This window comes from Chiloscyllium plagiosum, unplaced genomic scaffold, assembly GCF_037043375.1.
Source record: "Chiloscyllium plagiosum isolate Xiang-an unplaced genomic scaffold, Cpla_swu_hap1 HiC_scaffold_15, whole genome shotgun sequence".
NCBI classification, from domain to species: domain Eukaryota; kingdom Metazoa; phylum Chordata; class Chondrichthyes; order Orectolobiformes; family Hemiscylliidae; genus Chiloscyllium; species Chiloscyllium plagiosum.
In genome coordinates, this window is record NW_028270153.1 from 28,881,040 (window position 1) to 28,901,799 (window position 20,760).

The 20,760-nt window shown below is 41.6% G+C and overlaps 1 protein-coding gene across 3 annotated transcripts in view; it reads left to right on the forward strand.

Annotated features, from left to right (window-relative positions):
* mtcl2 (microtubule crosslinking factor 2) overlaps window positions 1-20,760 on the forward strand; it is a 112,746-nt gene that overhangs the window by 48,133 nt on the left and 43,853 nt on the right. Inside the window, exons 4-6 of one of the 3 annotated variants that reach the window (XM_043710552.2) lie at window positions 1,921-1,983; window positions 3,299-4,588; window positions 12,549-12,716. In XM_043710552.2, coding sequence (XP_043566487.1) covers window positions 1,921-1,983; window positions 3,299-4,588; window positions 12,549-12,716 — 1,521 coding nt within the window. The remainder of the gene's footprint in view (window positions 1-1,920; window positions 1,984-3,298; window positions 4,589-12,548; window positions 12,717-20,760) is intronic. The other 2 variants (XM_043710553.2, XM_043710554.2) reach the window with 2 other exon arrangements.

Below are 20,760 nucleotides of genomic sequence, written 5' to 3' on the forward strand. Positions count from 1 at the left end.
TGCCCAGATATGACTGCCTTCTCACTTTGCCTGGAAATGGAAAATTTACATGGTGACCACAGCAGTGGTAACATCTAAGTTTCTGACTGAGAGACCATGAACCTGGCTGCTGTAGCCTGGACCTTGCTGAAATCCAGTGAACCTCCCCTGCTGGCTTTGGAAAATGACTCCTTTGCAAATATCTCTTGCTGCCATTTCCGTGCCAATGGCCTTAAAGCAGGTCTGTTTCCATGGCAGCTTATGGTCTTTGTGCAAAAATGTCACATGCATTTTATTGTTTCTTTTATTGTTCCTCTTTCAAACTCTGATTTTGAAGCTCTTGCCATACACACAGTGACAAGAGAGTTTCTTTAATTTGAACAACAATCTACAACAGTTTCGCTGAGCAGCTGCTTTCTTTCATTGCAAACTTGTTCTTAGTGATACCAGAATACACTGTCTTAGTACTAGGGTTCTTTTGGCAACCTTGGTGAGCCATCATTTCAAAAGCAGCTGGTCCCATCATGGTGAGAAAGGCATTCACTTTTACTTTATTCGTTCACAGAATGAGGGTGTCGCTGGCTCAACCAGCATTTATTTCCCATCCCAAATTGCTCAGAAGGTCTCGAGTCACATAGTCCAGTTTCCTTACTTAAAGGACATTCATGAGCCACATAGGTTTTTCCAACCATTTGTAACGGACTCATGGTCATCATTAGACCTCTTAATTCCAGATTTCTTTTGTTGAATTCAAATTCCACCATGTGCCATGGCAGGATTCGAACTCAGGACCCCAGAACATTACCTGGGTTTCTGGATTAACAGTCGAGCCAAATGTAGTTTTACCTCTTGGGAGCCATTAGATTCTGTGCGATAAGTACATTTGTAGTATTGAACCAGATTATAGTAATATATACTTCTCCAAATATGGAACTTTTTCGAGCAACAATGAAAATGATTTGCCTCTGACATCTGATAAGAGCATTCTTCTCTGTACTTTGATTCATTAATCAAAAAGGTAGGATTGATGGTTATGGTCTAGTACTGGACCGAAAGCTATTTGTTACAGTACTGTTCAACTAATCAAAAACTGCAATGTATTTAAAATGAATTAACGAAAAGATTTGCTTGTTGGAAGCATTCCTTGTATTTCAAGTCAGTAAAATCCACAATAGGTGAAATGATAATCCACGTGCTGAAAAATGTAGGCTGGAGCATACTATTAGTATGAAATACTATTTCATTTTTTTTGTAATAGCTACACTGTCTTTTGGGTACAATACATGCTTTAGGTTCAGGTAGACTCACATTATTGTTAATAATTACTTTCTGAAGTTCTGTGTTCAAGAAGGAGCTTGACATTTTCTTGTATGGATTATACCGGGAGCTGGAAATTCAGGTCAGTTTGGGGATGCGGGTGGACAATTGTAGTTTGCGCAGTTAGGTGGAGAGGAATTGACCCAGCGTTAATCCAAACTATGGAGTCCCATGCTTATTTGCCTGGGGTCCTTGCACTAGGAGTAATTGAGAGAATCAAATAAATTACAGCATCTTAAACCTAAGATTTTTTTTGTCTTTCGGGAATGAGTGAGTGCATTAAAAACCAAGTTCTTGATCCTTGACCCTTTTCATCTTCTCTACATTCAATAGCAGTACCAGTTTACAACTGACTGCACTTCTCTAACTAAGCAGCTTTGTTTATTAGAGATAATTGCGTGCACAACATATTAAAAAGTTGGGATTTAATGAAAGAAGGGAATAGGGTGCGTGACTCAATTAACTACTCAGCATGTGGTTGCCAGCTATTTTCGAGAATGTGTTCTGAGTAGCTAATATGGGCCACTGGTTCTGTGTTTTTGAAATAGTTTATGTATCATGAAATGCACCCTATGCAATGGTTAGAATTCTAATAAAAATAACACCTCCCCCTTTTTCTTTCAGAGCTCCCTGAAGAAAAGAGGTAGCCGCATTGCTACAAAACCAGAAAAGAAGCCCATGCTGCAGGTACCAAAACAATTTTCTTTCAGTGGTGGCAATATCAATGATTTGTTATAAATTATTTTAAATATAAGGCTTGCAGCTGTATAAATGTGAAAATGTTTAACTGCCCGACTGATAGGATGTGGTTTGAGTTTCCTTGGTTTTGTTTTTGGACATGTACAAGTGCATTAAAGGAGGTAGTAAGTTTATCTGTTTTAAATTAAGATGGGAGTAAAACAGCAGAGAAAACTGCTCAAGCAAACAGTGTAATAGGAGTGTAATTAGAAAGGCAATCTGAGACATTTTATTCTGTAACATGCTGATTTTTCGTGAACTTTAAACTCTTCTTAAAACAAGAGTTTTAAGCTAAAATGTGCAGACTTGATTTGATGTGTCATTTGTGTTCATATTCTTAAGAAATGTTCTTAAGAATACCACATTAAAGGTCTTTGGTAGTTTCACAACTGTTGCTACAGTTCAAAACATGTTGACAATCAGTTAGGCTGTTTCAAATGGGCTCTCCTTGGGCAAGCAAGTTGCTTGGGAAGATTTCTTAAAAATGCAATTGCAGCCCTTTGACAACAGTCTACACCACAATCATCTCCTTCAATGGCAACATTGACAGAGATATGATTCATTGGTCCATCCTAGAACAAGATAATGGTTAGTGTAGGAAGGTACAGAAGAATGCCAGAGTTCTGTTGTAAAAAAATTTTACTGCTAAATTTAAGAGATATCATTTTTCGCTTTAGAATTACAGGCATTATTTGAGATATTAGGCAATAGGGAACTCCCTGGCAAAGTTTGCAGCCTTCCCTGATAGATTCAGCAGGTTAAAACAAGTCCATGATCCTTGGATTATAGCTTAATGTTCCTTGCAAACATGATTACACAATTTTTAAATATCTTTTTAAGAATACTGCAGCTCAGATTTTGCGTAACGCTCTTTTGTGTTTCATTCACGAGGGTAACATTCTCTCTGCTATGTTCCTTCTTTTCCCAAATCTGTTTATCCTAGAAATCAACCAGTACTTGTTCAATATCTTCCAAGCCAAGTGTTTATAGTATCAAGGGAATATCTTGCCCTCTAATTCATACCCTCCTCCATGACAATTGACTAGAAAGTACTTGCTTGCATCTAATGTCAACAGCAGGAAATTACAAAACCAAGGTGGCCATCGTACTTTTCATGTTGTAACATTGCTCAACATAGCATGATCCTACTTTCATTTGCCCTTAAGCTTGACTTGCAATTTAAATAGTCGTGAGTCAAGATAATCTGAATGAGTTTGCCTTGCAAATATGTGCAGTGTTGATCATTTTTCTTGATTAAATATAGGAGGATAGTGCTGATCTGAAATGTCAGCTCCATTTTGCCAAAGAAGAAGCCGCTGTGATGTGCAAAAAGCTGACCAAGTTAGTAAAAGAGAATGAAAACATGCGAGAGGAGCTGGTGAAGTACAGCTCTCTCTATGGTGATTTGGACAATGCGGTGTCTATTGGTGACATTGGAGAATCGCCTCATGTCAGAGAAGCTGAGCTAAAATTGCACCTAAAGCTGGTTGAAGAAGAAGCCAACATTTTGAGCAGAAGAACAGTTGAGCTGGAGGTCGAAAACCGTGGACTGAAAGCCGAAATGGATGATCTAAAGGGTCACGGTGAAAAAGACTCCTCAAACCAGGATATCAGACTGGGAATTACCAGCACAAGCTACGGTGAGTTTGGGGAGAATGTTGGGGAGCTCAGGCGTCACCTTCAGTTTGTGGAAGAGGAGGCAGAGCTTCTGAGGCGATCCTTAATTGAGATGGAGGACCAAAATAAGCACCTCATGAATGAACTGAATAGATATAAATCTGAGTCCAATCAGGAGTCGTCATGGTCAGATAGTTGTCCCTCGTTGACCGAACCTTCCCAAGAAGAGCTAATGACAGCAAGACTCCAAATCAATGACCTCAATGGGAAAGTCAAGAAGCTGGAATATGAGAATCGTGTGCTCGTTTCAAACCTTCAGCGTTATGACTTGGCATCCTACCACTGCCAAAAATGTTCCCGAGAGCTTGATGCTGACATTAGTGACTCTGCAGAGATGTCTTCACCCCAGCCAAGGAGAGAAGTACCAGTTGGAGGAGAAAATGATTCAAGGGAAACCCAAGAGAGAACCTCTGGTAGTGGAAGCAGCAGAATTGCTGATCATGATGATGTTGCTGCAAAATTCTTTGGAAGGAAAGACCTGGAAATTCTGTTTAGCATTAAAGATCAAGCTGAACTTGTTCGCGAAGTCATTGATCTCTTAATTTCAGACACAAGTGGCTTAAATTCTGGTGTCAAGCTTTGTTCAACTATTGATTTGCCAAATCAATCCTTCAGTGAAAGTAATGATGAAGCTGCTAATGCCAATGATCCTAAACTAATGAGCAGCATTAATTCAAGGCTACTTGGCTTAAAGACTGAGTTGGCATCAGTTACTGAGAAAATTGATTGTCTGGGCGAAACTATCAGAGAAGAAAGCAGAAGTTTGTCCCCTTTACCCCATCTAACAGAGTCAGCAAGCTTTCTATCCACAATGACAACAATGTCTCAGGACTTGCCCATGGATTCTGTTGGAAAAGACTTTGCAGCAGATTTAAAGGTAAGAGAATCTTTCTCCTTGCACCTTTCCTTCTTGTTCCCGTGATAACTTCCTGGTTTGTCATGCTACACAGTTGAAATAACAATAGTATTAAAAGTTTCTAAAGTGAACCCTCAATTAAGTTTCTCTAACATTAACAACAGAAGAGCTAACAACTCATTGCATGCAACCAACACCTTAAATCAGCATGGAGCTTTGTACCAATGAAGTGTGCATGGTACAAGAAAATGATGCATGTGTATGAATGAATGGAAAAAATTAAGCCATTGTGCTTATTTTGGTCCTCCATCTCAATAAAGCCAATTGTTGTTGAAGTTTGGACAGATAAATAATTGTAGTTGGCAATATAATGAGGTCCATAGTTATTCTTAATTATTTAAAGAATTGGAAATATTTGGATTGTCACTTATTCGAGTTATCACTAGCTTTAAATCAAATGGATTAATTTCAGTGCTCTGAAGCCTTTTGCTATAAAGTTCACTATAAGTTTCTTAAATTAGAATCAGCTTAGAAACATTTACAGGTTTGTGCTCGTGCTGCAGAGCTCCACACAACAGGGAGTGCAGATTCGGAATTTGGGTATGTCATCCTCTGTACTCAAATACCTAATATGCACTCCCACTAGGGAATGCGCTGTAACAGGGCTAGAGGCTTGCAAAGTGATCACCTGTTTCAATGTATCAGAGTCTGAATTCCCTAAAGTGCATCACATATATTGCATTCTTAACGTATCCTGTGTTTAAGTTTGTATGTTCTTAAATTGCATCCCCAAGGATCCCTACCAACCTGAAAATAAGGAGTTGGAACTCCGACCATTACATAATACTTGATACGGGATTAGGATTTGAATTCCAATCAGCACTTATCTTTATAAGCTCATAAAGGTCACATCTGAATATTACAATGTATTTTCCAGATAGCCAGAGATACACATTGTGCAAATAAATTGCATTTTTTCATTTATCCACTATAATTAGGCTAGAATGAGAATTATCAGGCTTCGCCCAGCAAAATCCTTACAGCAAAAGGCGTATTAATGACCTATAACTGAAAAAGAGGATCTGGGTAAACTAATTTCGGCCCCTTGCTCTAACTCGTCCACTCTGGCCAGTATAGTGGAATGGGTTTATCCAGAGCACCATCTACACTTACTATTGACCAACCAGTGCAGTCATGGACTAGGCAACAATTTAAAATGTTCTCCATCAAAATTGAATGAAAGGAGGAAAAAACATTTATATGGTGTCTTCCACAAGCTAAGGGCATGCAGAATGCTTTAAATCCAATGAGATATTTTTAAAATGTTAGCATTTATCACCATTGCAATATGAGACAGTAGTTCTCAATTTTTATTTGACTGAAGGGCCCAATATCAAACAATAAGCAGGAGCTGCATACATTGTGTGTTTTAAAAATGGTAATTAGCCATGGATTGAAAAGGACCATAGACATCTGTTTCCATAGAGACAGAGCAAGAGACAATTGGTGAAAATCAAATTGAAACATACCGTACGGCAGTGAGTTTGGACAAAATGAGAGGCAGGTCCATGAAATCTCCAGTTGGTATGGGAATTAAACCTGCACAAGGTCATTCAGTACCATACCTTAACCATCTCTCTAACACACCAACTAATTCCCCACAAAGAGTTTTAAAAATGATTTCAAGAACACAATTTCACTGCTGCTTGGCAAGACAGACAAGGAAACCTGAGGTAGCATATGAGTATGATTCCACTAACGTTGTAGTCCATAGGGATCAGTACTGGGTTTGTTTGTCATTTATATAAATGATTTGAATGAAAATGTAGGAGGCAAGATTAGCAAGTTTGCAGATGAAATCAAAACTGGTGATATAGTGACGGTGAAGAAGGTTATCTAAGATTACAAAGGGGTCTTGATCAGTTGGGTCAATGGGCTGAGAAGTAGTAGATGGAGTTTAATTTACATAAATGCGAGGCATTGCATTTTGGTAAAACAAACTAGGATAGGACTTGTACGATTAATGGCAGGGTCCAAATGTTGGCTGTGCTTTTCCAGCGCCACATTTTTCAACCCTGACTCTCCAGCATTTGCAGTCCTCACTTTCTCCTACACAGTGTTGTTGAATAGAGCGACCTAGGGGCTCAGGTACATAATTCTTTGAAATTTGCATCATTGGTGGACAGAGTGGTTAAGAAGATAATTATTACGTTTGTCTTCATTGCTCAGATCTTTGTATATGGGAGTTGGGGCGTTATATTGAGATTGTATAGGATGTTGGTGAGGCCACTTCTGGAGTAATGTGTGCAGTTCTGGTTGTCCTGTTATAGGAAGGGTATTATTAAATTGGATTCTAGACTAGAGTAGTGTTGGAAAAGCACAGCAGTTCAGGCAGCATCCAAGGAGCAGGAAAATTGACGTTTTGGGGAAAAGCCCTTCATCAGGAGTAGAGGCCGAGTGCCTACAGGGTGGAGAGATAAATGAGAGGAGGATGGGGGTGGGGAGAAAGTAGCATAGAGTACAATTGGTGAATGGGGGTGGGGATGAAGGTGATAGGTCAGAGAGGAGGGTGGAGTGGATAGGTGGAAAAGAAGATAGGCAGGTAGGACAAGTCATGGGGACAGTGCTGAGCTGCAAGTTTGGAGCTGGGATGAGGTGGGGGAAGGGGAAATGAGGAAACTGGTGAAGTCCACATTGATACCCTGTGGTTGAAGTGTTCCGAGGCGGAAGATGAGGCATTCTTCCTCCAGGCGTCTGGTGGTGAGGGAGCAGCAGTGAAGGAGGCCCAGGACCTCCACGTCCTCGGCAGAGTGGGAGGGGGAGTTGAAATGTTGGGCTACAGGGCGGTATGGTTGATTGGTTTTGGGTGTCCCAGAGATGTTCCCTAAAGCACTCTGCTAAGAGGCGTCCAGTCTCCTCAGTGTAGAGGAGACCGCATCGGGAGCAACGGATACAATAAATGATATTGGTGGATGTGCAGATAAAACTTTGATGGATGTGAAAGGCTCCTTTGGGACCTTGGATGGAGGTGAGGGAGGAGGTGTGGGCACAGGTTTTGCAATTCCTGCGGTGGCAGGGGAAGGTGCCAGGACGGGAGGGTGGGTTGTTGGGGGACGTGGACCTGACCAGGTAGTCACGGAGGGAATGATCTTTGCGGAAGGCAGAAAGGGGTGGGGAGGGAAATATATCCCTGGTGGTGGAGTCCGTTTGGAGGTGGCGGAAATGTCGGCGGATGATTTGGTTTATGCGAAAGTTGGTAGGGTGGAAGATGAGCACCAGGAGGGTTCTGTCCTTGTTACGTTTGGAGGGGTGGGGTCTGAGGGCAGAGGTGCGGGATGTGGACGAGATGCGTTGGAGGGCATCTTTAACCATGTGGGAAGGGAAATTGCAGTGTCTAAAGAAGGAGGCCATCTAGTGTGTTCTGTGGTGGAACTGGTCCGCCTGGGAGCAGAGGAATTGGGAATATGGAATGGCATTTTTGCAGGAGGAAGGGTGTGAAGAGGTGTAATCCAGGTAGCTGTGGGAGTCGGTGGGTTTGTAAAAAATGTCGGTGTCAAGTTGGTCGTCATTAATGGAGATGGAGAGGTCCAGGAAGGGGAGGGAGGTGTCACAGATGGTCCAGATAAATATAAGGTCAGGGTGAAATGTGTTGGTGAAGTTGATGAATTGCTCAACCTCCTAGCGGGAGCACGAGGTGGCGCCAATGCAGTCATCAATGTAGCGGAGGAAGAGGTGGGGAGTGTGCGGGTGTAACTACAGAAGATGGACTGTTGCGTAGTCAAATGCAGGCAAGTTTAGACTAGGTTAGTTTGGGAACATATAGGCATGGACTGGTTGGACCAAAGGGTCTGTATGACTGTATAACTGAACAGCTGAGATCCCTTCCCTCCAATTTCATTATTGCCTACGCATGTCGATATTTGGCATTCTCTGGAATGTATTACAAACCTGTGAAACTCAGCCAAGTGTTATTTAATCATTCATGAAACTTAATTCTTGCAACATATTGAACGGTTTGAGTGAGTGCCCAGACATCCTTTCCACAAGGCTGTGTTTATTGGGAGCACTACCATATGCATGCAAAAAAATAGAACAGCAGCTGCCATGAACAAAGATGGTGCTGCCCACAAACCTCACTGTAGGGCGAGGTCATAACAAAAGATGACACTCAACCATTTGAGTGTCATTAGTCTATAGAAGTTGTGAAAACAAGAAAACGAAGAAAAGTACAATATCCTTCAAGTAAAGAATAGGCTTGATCATAAAAACAATGCAAACAGGATCATTTTAACACAGCCTGCCAGCTCCAGGATAAAACCCTTGCTGGGCAGAACCCAAGGAAAGCTCTACTGCAGATGATGCCAGGAAGGGAAAGATCGGTTTTGTCAGTCCCAGCCTCCCCCTACCCTTCTCATTGCCCCACCTCTTCATTCCCAGCCTGGTGACGCCAGTGACACTTCCTTCAGCCTATCGTGACCAGGTCATATCACAATCTGCACATGCTTGGAGTCTGCTTTAGCATTATGGGTAATCGCTCAATAACAATAACAAGAAACTAGCCAATGAACGATTAATGTAAATAGAAAATGCTGGAAATACTCAGCAGGCCAGACAGAATTATAACAGCACTTCCAATTGCATGAATCCAAATTGAGTGCATCTGTACCACAGTAGCAGCTGACCCTTCCCCCTCCTGCTGAAGACCATGGAAGACAAAGTGCCCATCGCTATGAAGAAAGCAGAGTATTCAGTATTGTCAGCTTCTCTACACCTGCACCCTACCTCCTTTTTTGTCTCTATGTCTGTCTCTGTGTGTATCTCTCTCTCTCTCTGCCCCCCTCACTCCCTCCCTCTCGTCCCACCCTTCCCAATCCTCCAACCCTTCCATCTTTCCCTCCCTCACCCTTCTCCCTTCTCCCTCCCTCAATCTCCCTCCTCTCTCCCTCCAACCACCCCCCCACCATATGTAAGCCACGATATTTTTTAAAAACTGTCCAACTTGAATGAAAATTTACTGTTGCCGCCAGAGACATTAGTCAATTAGAGACTTTTGTTTAAAGTTGCATATTATTTGGTAAATCTTTCTAAAATCCATGACATTTTAAAATGGAATTTGTATCAGAGCAAAGCATTACCTCTGCATCAATATTTGCATTTATTTTGGCCAAACTTTACCCTTTGAAGACATAGTGGGTCTGCTGTACCTCAGCAGCTTCACTCTGAATGGGACAGATGTGAGAAACCTCAAGGTTTCACAACCAAGACAGGTTGCTTGAGTTGGGCAATTTTCCAAGTCAGTCACCAATCCCAGAAGGAGGAGGATGACCATTCATGTCTCAGATCCAGTGTAATGGACCTCCATGGTGTTGGTCATTGGATAGCCGACCATTAATTTCAATAGAAAAGAGTTTAATGTTGTCTCTGCATCTTTTCTAATAAAGGACCACACAATTTCCGGTTCCAACGTTCTGCATTAACTGAGACTATTGTAATGGTCAGGCGATCATTTTTAGATGCTGCATTCAGAGCGACTTCCCTTCATTTTGCTCACAGTCTATTAGCATACAGTCAATCAAATCTATTATCCTCATCATTGTGACAAACTGTGTCACACGGACTATAGTGTCACAGAGGCACATGCAATCAGAGCACACCCTGCATGACCACACTGCCAGGCCATCCAACACTTTCACTGCTACCTTTGCCAATGATCAACACCCAAGCAAAGTCAATCTCGTTATAACCAGATGACCAGGGTTCTGCATGTCAACACACGGCGTTATGTTGCACTGAACAAAGTGAGGCACCTTGCACATATGCTTTCAGCTTTGTTGTGAGGGGGAGGACAACTCCAGAAGGTCTGGGAGAGATGGAATCCTACTTCTGCAACTAGGACCGTTTTAGGTTTCGGAGGAGGAGCTGCAATGCTGAGGGAATAACTTCTGTCCCAGACAGAGGAGAAACGCTGCGAGCGTGAGTTTGGAAAGAGTTTGCATAACTAAAGAATATGTTGGTGACTGGTAATGCAGCGGGGCATCGTCAATTGAGAGATGTTGCAGAGATACTTGAAGGGAGTCAGCCAGCTGGAGGTGAGAAACATGGTACATCTGAGGACAACCAAACAGGAAATCGGCATCAGTTGATTGTGATCTGAAATTTTCCTCCAGTGGCACAGATGATTAACCATTCTTTCTTGACATTCAGGGCCTTTTCCTGCAGTACCTATCATTTAGGCCAAGATAACCTCTTCAGTTATTGTATATTTATAGTATCCCTTCTTCCTCATTCAAGCTGCCCTCTATGGTGGCTCTGCTAGTTCCTGGCTCTGACTGCATGTTGCCTTCCTGTCACCCAAGTGCAGATAGCTGCTGCACCTTTTTTTAATCCTTGCAACTTGCTTCCTTTATTGCACACTCTTCACCAAGCGGGCCTTGCAGTCTGTTCTTTTCTTCTAATTAGCTGCCCAATGTAAGGGATATTTCTGAGAGGTGACCTTATCCAGCCTCGTAACCTGGTCAGGTACCAACCTCTAACTCTAAATTAAGGTCCCTAAGTTTAAAATGTAATTTGACAGAATTCTGCATAAGGAAAATATAAATCAGGCTCCTGCTCCCTTTACTTAGCAGCTAAAAATGGTTTTAGCAGGGAATGTGTTCTGCGTTTCAGCCACAGCTGCTAAAGGCCCTACTCCACAAAAATTCAGCTCCCAAATTTCAATCCTGACCTGTATAAATTGGTTGCATTTAGCTAACACTGTGATGAGGCACTGTGATTGGTTAAGGATAGGAAAAAGTCACCTGTGGTTCATGCTCTTGATCACAGCAGCCCATGCTAAAAATCCATTTTTGGGGTGAAGATAAAATCAGACTGGGCTTTTGTCACTGTCATCTTCAAAATAACCTAATTAAATGTTGACTGCCGAGACCACACAAGAGTAATAGCCATTTAGGAAAGGTAGTTGAGAGTGAACTTTACTACCACAGGAGAAAGTCAATAGATTCAAGTGAATAGCATGAAATGGGTAGAGCTAAAGGTTATTTTAAGCAGCATTTTTGATTCAATAAAGAAATCAGTGTAGCCATAGAAACTGAAGTATGGGCCTTGAGCACAAACTACCACAATGCATCAATGTATTTCTCCTTCATTCACTTCGTGATCATACATTAGATTCCAAAACAAAACCGTGAGGCTAAGCAGCTGAGGGCATAGCTGTTTTAATCACTGTAGTTCTCTATATCATTTAGTTTTTATTTATTTGAATAGCAGTTAAGCAGATATTTTTAATAACAACTTTGAATTCCAAGTGGACAATTTCAAAGTTGCTTACTTTAACTAGCCTCTTTCAGCATTGGCATGCTGCACCGTTATTTATTTTGCTTAATTCAAATGTTTGGATAGTTCAGTTATTCAGCACAAAACATTTGAGTAAAGTGCATCTTACCAAGGTTTCAGTATTCTACAATGATGCTTCATTGTGAACAAATGAAGCACTTCCAATGGGATATTTGTGTAAATGGTTAAGTCGTGAGAACCTGAAGTAGTGTGCACTGGATATTGGCTTTTTGGCTAAATGGGCAGATGCTTTTGTAGCTTAGTCAGTTTGGGTTCACAACTTTTTATTGCTTCAGAGAGTGTTTCCAAGAAGTGCATGCACACCCTTGGTTGAATCTGAGCTCTGTTGCCTGCATGTTGTTGGTTTAACCCCCACATCATTCACTGCATGTGCACCGTAACTGGTGTTTGCACACTCTCTCTTTTCTTCTCTTTTCTCTTTTTTTCAAACAAATCAGCCCATAATTCTACTCATTGTCTTTTTAATTTTGTTTACGACACTCTCTTATGCCACTGTAATAAAGATGTTTTTCCTTTTCATACTTTTCTTTGTCTTGTAGTTTTTTCAATGTTTACTATACCCAGTTTTTGTTTCTTTGTTCCTTCCCTATCCTTTGTTTTGTTTTCATTAACTTGCCCATGCATGCAGCAGCCTGACTTTAGGGATCAAGTGGACTGGCAGCAAGATGTTAGCCATACCCCGGAGATCTGTGTAGCCAATTCTGATACCAAGGAGTACGGAGAAAATGCCAAGGATTATACGGCTAAGGATTATAACATCTACACCCATGAGGAAAGTGACTCCTATGCTTCAGAGGTAAATTTATAAAATCATCTATGTCTGTAATAAAGCTACAAGCTGATAATGGAAAATATGGTATCGTCTTTTCAGTATCTGTCTTCATGAATGCAAATATATAAAAAACAAATCCCCATGGTCTGAGAGACATTGTGTTACTTTACTGTGAATGTTGTATGCAACCAACTATATTCATCTTTTCAAATTGTAAGTGGATGCATATAGAGCTTAAAAATCTAATTCTTGTTAATTATGCTGAATTTCTACAGTGATTCTACAGTGCTGATTTTCTGGTGTTGACATTTGATGCTAAATACTCAAGTGAAAGCTAAATGCACAAATTTGAATGTAATAATTGAAATCTGAATGACAATCTGTTGGATTGGTTTTGTAATGTGATGAGTGAATTGTTTGCCTGTCTTAAGACAGAGATTTATTGTTCTCCAAAGAAATATGTAACATTGGATGAAAATAGTGGGAGATTGCTTATTGTTGGAGAAATACTGTCAATGTTACGGTCAGCCTTACTGACCCTGGAATAGTCAAACTACCTCTAGCTGCTAATTACATGGTGGTTAACAGTAGCCATGTTCGAATTAGATTAGATTAGATTACATTACAGTGTGGAAACAGGCCCTTCGGCCCAACAAGTCCACACTAACCCGCCGAAGCAAAACCCACCCATACCCCTACATTTACCCCTTACTTAACACTACGGGCAATTTAGCATGGCCAATTCACCTGACCTGCACATCTTTGGACTGTGGGAGGAAACCGGAGCACCCAGAGGAAACCCACGCAGACACTGGGAGAATGTGCAACTCCACACAGACAGTCACCTAAGGCTGGAATCGAACCCGGGTCCCTGGTGCTGTGAGGCAGCAGTGCTAACCACTGTGCCACCGTGCCGCCCATGAATTGTGACAATCTGTGATTCCACTCATGGATCAATAGCCTCATAGAGTCATACAGCACGGAAATAGAGCCTTCAGTCCAATTCATCCATGCTGACCAAGTTTCCCAAACTAAACTAGGCCCATTTGCCACCATTTGGCCCATATCCCTCTAAATCTTTCCTATTCGTGTACCTGTTCAAATATCTTTTAAATGTTGTAACTGGACTTGCATGTATCACTTCCTCAGGCAGTTCGTTTCACATATGAACGTGTGAAAAAGTTCCCCCTTTCAGGTCCCTTTTAAATCTTTTCCATCTCACCTTAAAATGATGCTGTCTAATTTTGTACTCCCCTACCCTAGGGAAAAGACCTTTGCTATTCACCTTATGTATGCCTCTCATGATTTTATTTAACCTCTATAAGATCACCCATCAACCTCCTATGTACCAGAGGAAAAAAGTCCCAGCCTGTCCAACCTCTCCTTATAACTCAAACCTTCCAGTTCCAGTAGCATTCTTGTAAATCTTTTCAGCGCCCTTTCCAATTTAATAATAATCTTCCTTTAGGAGGGCAACCAGAACAATACAGTGTTGACCTCACTATGGTTCTGTACAGCTGTAACATGGTGTCCCCACTCCTGTACTCAATTCACTGACCAATGAAGGCAAGCTGCCTTCACCACTGTGTCAACCTGTGACACAACTTTCAAAGAACTGTGTACCTGAATCCTTAGTCATCTCTGTTAGACAACACACCCCAAGATCCTACCATTGAGTGTATAAGTCCTGCCCTGATTTGCCTTAACAAAATGTCACTCCTCACATTTATCTAAATTAAATTCTATCTACCAGTCCTCAGCTGATTGGTCCAGCTGATCAAGATCCCGATACACTCTGAGATAACCACCTTCACTGTCCACTATACCACCAACACCATAAACATATTAACCATGCTTCCTATATTCTCAACCAAATCATTGATATAAATGACAAAAGACAGTGGACCCCCCCTTGCGGAACATTGCTGGTCACAGGCCTCCAATCCAAAACAAACCCTCCACCACCACCCTCTATTTCTTTCATCAAGCCAATTCAACTTGTGGTTGAATCGTAACTGTCATCTGGGCAATTAGGGATGAACAATAATTGCTGGCCCAGTCAGTGGCACCCATATCCTTCAAATGAATGAGAAATATGGAAGAACCACCATTTGGACATGGGCCTAGGCGGATTCCAGGTACCCATTATGAATTGGTTCCTTCAGAAGAAGACTAGAAGGATATCATGAAATCATAGGTTTGCTTCATGGTGATGTCTCTTCATAGCCATGATATGCGATTTTTCTAACCTAGCATTGAAGCAACAGGACCAGATTTCGAAGGTTCACGCTTATTAAGTTGGGTGAGGGTTAACATCCTGCAGTCTTCTGAGGCTGTCGTAATCAAATGGCTTTAATGACTTCCCAGTGTGGATTGAATCTCATGTTGGGAGCTTAGGCAGCCAGAACCCCCAGTGATAGTCCTTGAAGGGCTGCTGCTTTTATTAAAAAGGAAGAGTCTTCTAGGCATACACACAGTCTGTGGCAGCAGGTCTTATATTTTCAGTTTCATGGAAGAGCAGAGGGAAAGAAACTTGCCTCATCTTGGATATGGTTGTGGGTGAGCTGTTGGAGCAAGGAAACCAAAGGAGTTTAGCAAGGTTTGCACCAGAGAGGAGTTAGTCAAAAGAGTGAATGGCATTTCCTAACATCTACAAGAATGGACAGCAGGTGAGGTACAAGTTTGGCAACCTCAGGAAAAGCACAGAGATAAGACTGCCAGCATGATGTAAGCAAAATAAGCATCCTACAAAGTTTCCTCTTGGCATGTCTTTGCTTGATTAAGGTGGCATTCCAACAATTCTTTCACAGATTCACGTGCATACATGTAATGCTGCAAGGAAAATTTTCAAAGTCATCGTTGTGAAAATTCAGCCAATTCATTGACTTGCATCTTAAAGCTCAGACCTCACAGCAAGCAACCAAAAAGATTAGATGCTTAATGTTAATTTCCATAGACTGAGGATAAGACATTGGGTGGTGGGTATTCAACATCTGTCTTCAAAGCTCTAAACTTCTTATTGCTTGTAGACAAAGCTTCAAATAACATGAAGGTTCATGTTTGTACAGCAGGAAAGTCCACACCTTCAGGTGCTTAAATACATTTACAAATGTCATTCTACAGATCCTGGGACCAGAGACCATAAAGACAATGAAGGTTATGTCTCCCAAGCACCAAGATATACCTTTCCCTGTTTCTTGTGTCTGCTCTTGGTTATTCTCTGTCACACAGTCTCATCTGCAATACATAACAGACAGAAACCATTCCTCTCACTTAAACCAAGTATGAAAGAGAAGGAAATATTAGGAAACTGGGTGAACATTAAATTTGATTAAACTTACATTCATTCATCACACCAGTTAATTGCTGAAACCCAGCAGTCTGCCAGTGTAGTGACTTCTCTTACTGGGATTATTCAGTTATTGAGGATGTTGTATGAGGAGATTCTTTTTACTACTCTTGTTGTAACTTATGTTTGGCTGTGTGCCAGTTGGCCTGTTCTGTCATTGGTGCCACCCATGATTCTTACATACTTGTTCCACAGGATCTCCTTTCTATATGCTGTGATCTTTAATGCTTTAGTAACCCTGTTGCGCAAACATTCCCTGATCAAATATATTGGCTCAGATCTAGCAATCCCAATGGCAGTAAACACTGAAACATCTGCTGCTGTTGAGGATGACAACAGCATCAGACATTCCAGGGAGCTAATTTAGGACCAGATCCAGAACTTCCCAAAACTACTCTCGCACCAATTCCCACCTCACACCCCCCGACCCCCTGCTGTTTAATGACCTCATATTCCCCCACAGCCCTGGATTCTCATTTTTCACCCTCCCATTTCACAATGCTCACTGGTCACCTGATCCCACTTTCCTCCCCAAACTACGTTTCAGCTTACCATCCAAACCCCTGGCTCCTGAGTCACACCAGTGCTATAGTAGAATCGAGGTTGTTTGGAGAATGTGGGTGTGTGCCATAGGGGCAGGTAGACAATTTGGGGGGGGGGGGGGGGGGGGTTCAGTGTAGTTTGAGGTTGCAGACAGTGTTCCAAGTGGTTAGCACTGCCAGAGTGGAGTTGTGTTGGATTGGAGGGGCCACAGGGGCTGTGCTGATTCATAGGGTAAGTAGTCTCACAGTGGGCTAACATGTACTGAATTGTGGGGTTGAAAGTGGATCGGGGTGATTACTGCATAGTAACGGGTCCACTTAAAAATTCTGCAAGTCAGTGACCTAAAGATAAGCTTCCTGAGGTGTCTTCAGTTCATGGTATAAATGGTGATGGATTAATCTCTGTCCACAAGGTCCTGTGAAAAGTAAAAGGCCACCTTTAAACATGGTCAGCGGCAGGTTTGGACGTAATGCTGGAGATCAGAATCGAGAGTGTGGTGTTGCTACACTCAACTTAGAAAACTACACCTTGTGACAGTTCTCCATTCATGCTGATGCTGAGAAAATGAGTGCGTAACAAACACATATTATCCACATACGTATTGACATGATTTGATTGACCAATTGGCCTGAATCTTTTCGGGTGGCTTGAGGATAATCCAAAGGTTTGTGGTCTTTTCAACAGCCAACAGAGATGTCCATCCCTGACTGTAGCTTAACACAATGACTGTTTGCCATTGGAGTAGGGCACATTTTCTGTGCGTAGCCAAATATGTTATCTATCCCTGATTCTTCTGGGGTATTAGTGATGAGCCCTATTTTAACTGTGGTTTCAACCACAATGTTGCTGGAGAGATCCTAGATATTGACTCATCAGCAATGAAGTTTATGACCAGTCATTATGATCTGTGACTTGGAGAGGAATTTAGATGTAATGGTATTCCCACAACGTTACTGTTTAGATTAGATTAGATTAGATTACTTACAGTGTGGAAACAGGCCCTTCGGCCCAACAAGTCCACACCGCCCCACCGAAGCACAACCCACCCATACCCCTACATTTACCCCTTACCTAACACTACAGGCAATTTTAGCATGGCCAATTCACCTGACCTGCACATCTTTGGACTGTGGGAGGAAACCGGAGCACTCGGAGGAAACCCACGCAGACACGGGGAGAATGTGCAAACTCCACACAGTCAGTTGCCTGAGGCGGGAATTGAACCCGGGTCTCTGACACTGTGAGGCAGCAGTGCTAACCATTCTTGTCTTTCCAAATATTATAATGCAGTAAAGGAATGTGCTGTTGAAGTAGCTTTGGCAAGTTGCTGCGGTTTACCTCTGGATGAAATAAAGAAAGCCATTATGTACTGGTGGTGGTGATGAACATTGATTCCCGTAACAGGCATGCTGGTTAAATGACTGCTTTTGTCCTGGATGGTGTTAATCTTTTAAGCATTGTTATAACTATATGCCAGATAGGTGGTGAATGTTCCATCATACTTCGATTGTACCCATACCTGGCTTCTCCTCTGTCCATACATCCTCTGAAACAACAAGAAGGGAAGCTGTAGAGGAATTCTCATGATCTGTAATTTAGGAGCATCAAGTAAATTTTCAGCTTCTGGAAATTAAAATATGCGAAGTATTATCAGAACAATCAGAATATTTGTGCAAAGGTTAATGCAGAAGGCAAAGATCTGAAAGGTGGAAGCAGAGCAGGCAAGACTCTAACATGTCTTCAGCACCACACATTTTTGAAGTCAGAAATAAGTTTTCCCATCATTAATAAAATCATTGCACTTTATCTTCTCAATAAAAACTCTGAGAAATGTACATGGAGATATTTTGAGTATGTGACAGTATATTTATGGTTCATGTTGAACATATCATCTATTCTGCTAAAATATAGTCCAGACAGAAAGTTATGCTTAACATATACTGCCAAGGCACCTCTTACATATCCATTCCGCACTGGTATCAGCAATGAGATGGACTAGAAAATTAGGAATTTTTTTTAAGAATTATTTCCACTTTCCTTCTGTTTTGCATTCTAATTTTATCTATTGTTGCTAAATAAAACCTTTCCATGAATTTTTAAAATAAAATGGAACAGGTTGATTTAAATAGCTCTGAGCATTAAAGAACATTAGTTTTAGGGAAATAATATATTTTTGGTGAAAAAATAGTATCCAAACAGATTTGTAAAACATGTCATGGAAGGAGGTATTTGCAATATCCCACAGTTCTAGGCTATATGAGGTAAATGTCAACAGAGTTAAAGGGAGTGTATTTTACTGTCTTTGTTAGTGTACAGGTATTTCATGTACATGTTCAAATTACGCTCCTCTATCTCAGCAAAAGACAAATGACTGACTATCTCAGTTAAAGTCCGAGAGGAAAGATTTTGATGTAAGCAAATAGAGAGGTAATTTTCCAGTCCAGTCCAGCAGCTTTTATTGAAGAATTATATGTCCTCCTCATTACAGATGTGCACAGTTAGTGGATGCAATTTTCAGTTCTCTGTCTGTATATTTTTTCATTCCTGTGCATTCTCAAGGCCATTTCTCAAGCAATTCAGTAATATTTCTGCTGAATTTGGTTTCTGATCTTGTATTGGGAGATTTGCATCAGTCAAAAGGATTTCAGGTAGTTTTGCAGACAGTTGTTTTGATAGAAGTTGAAAGAACTATGAATGCTGTAAATTAGCAACAACAGAAATTGCTGGAAAAGCTCAGAAGTTCTGGCATCATCTGTGGAGAGAAAGCAGAGCTAACGTTTCAGGTCAAGTGACCCTTCCTCCTACGCATGCCCACCTTGAAGTTCTGCTCCTGTCTCCAACAGGACTTCAATTCCAATCTTTTTCGTTGTCCATCTTCTTAATTTTGCTGTCACCCCTGGTGTTTGACCAGGTATTTGCTAAAACACGTTTCCACAGCCACCTCTCATTCCTCAGTGATTACCTCCAGTTCAAACTCACCCCACATGGATTCCAGTTCAAGTCTCATCCTTCATGCTTTGAATCCCATGCAGGATCATTAGTATCTCAGCAATTTTCAACATTGCACAGACAACTGCTGTCACTGCATACTGAGAACCAGACTCAGGGCCATGTGCCATCATGTGCACAGCCTCAACCTCTCTCCAAGAGAGATTGGCTTCGGGCTGCACTACTCCCCAGTTCCTCTTTATCTTCGAGAGGAAGGGTTATTGGACCCGAAATGTTAACTCTAGTTTCTCTGCGCAGATGCTGCCAGACCTGCTGAGCTTTTCCATCAGTTTCTGTTTTTGCTACTGTTTTGATAGATTTTATTTTCTGTATCTCTGCCCCATGAGCTATCAGGGTAAAAATAGGCCATTCCACCCATTGAGTCTGCGCCGCCATTTATTCATGGCTGATAGGTTTCCTAAACTCATTCTCCCACTTTCTCCCCATAAGCCTTGATCCCTTTACTAATTAAGAACCTATTCATCTCTATCCTAAATGACTTGGCCTCCGCAGCCTTGAGCAATGTGTTCCACAGCTTCACCAACCTCTGGCTGAAGAAATTCCTCGTCATCTTTGCTCTGAGGTTATGCCCTCTGATCCTAGTCTCTTCTACTTGTGGACCTTCTCAATGTCCACTGTATCCAGACTCTCCATATTCTGTAGGTGTCAATCAGATCTACCCCCTGTATCCTTCTAAACTCCATAGAGACCCAGACTCCTCAACTGCCGCTAATATGACCAGCCCTTCATCCGGGGATCATTCTTGTAAACCTCCTCTAGACCACTCCCAAGACCAGTACATCCTTCCTTAGTTACACGGCCCAAAACTGCTTTCAGTATTCCAAATGCAATCTGACCAGATCCTTATATAGCCTCAGCAGTACATCCCTGCTCTTGTATTCCAATCCTCTCAAATTGAATGCTAATATGGCCCCAGGGGTCAAATTTGCAGGAAATTCTCAGGGAAAAACTAATCTGCAAATTTTATTGCAGATCTGAAAATGAATACCTGACCCATGTGTCTGTGATGGGTTTTTGGTCTCTTTTTGCACTGCTCAGGTTCACAGTGAATTTTGTGAGTTGCAAGAACACATAAGGGTGAGAGTTTGGAGTGGATTGGAAAGCCCAGTTCAGTCTCCAACACAGCAGGCTGGCTCCTAAAAGCCCCCTAAACATTACTGCCCTGAT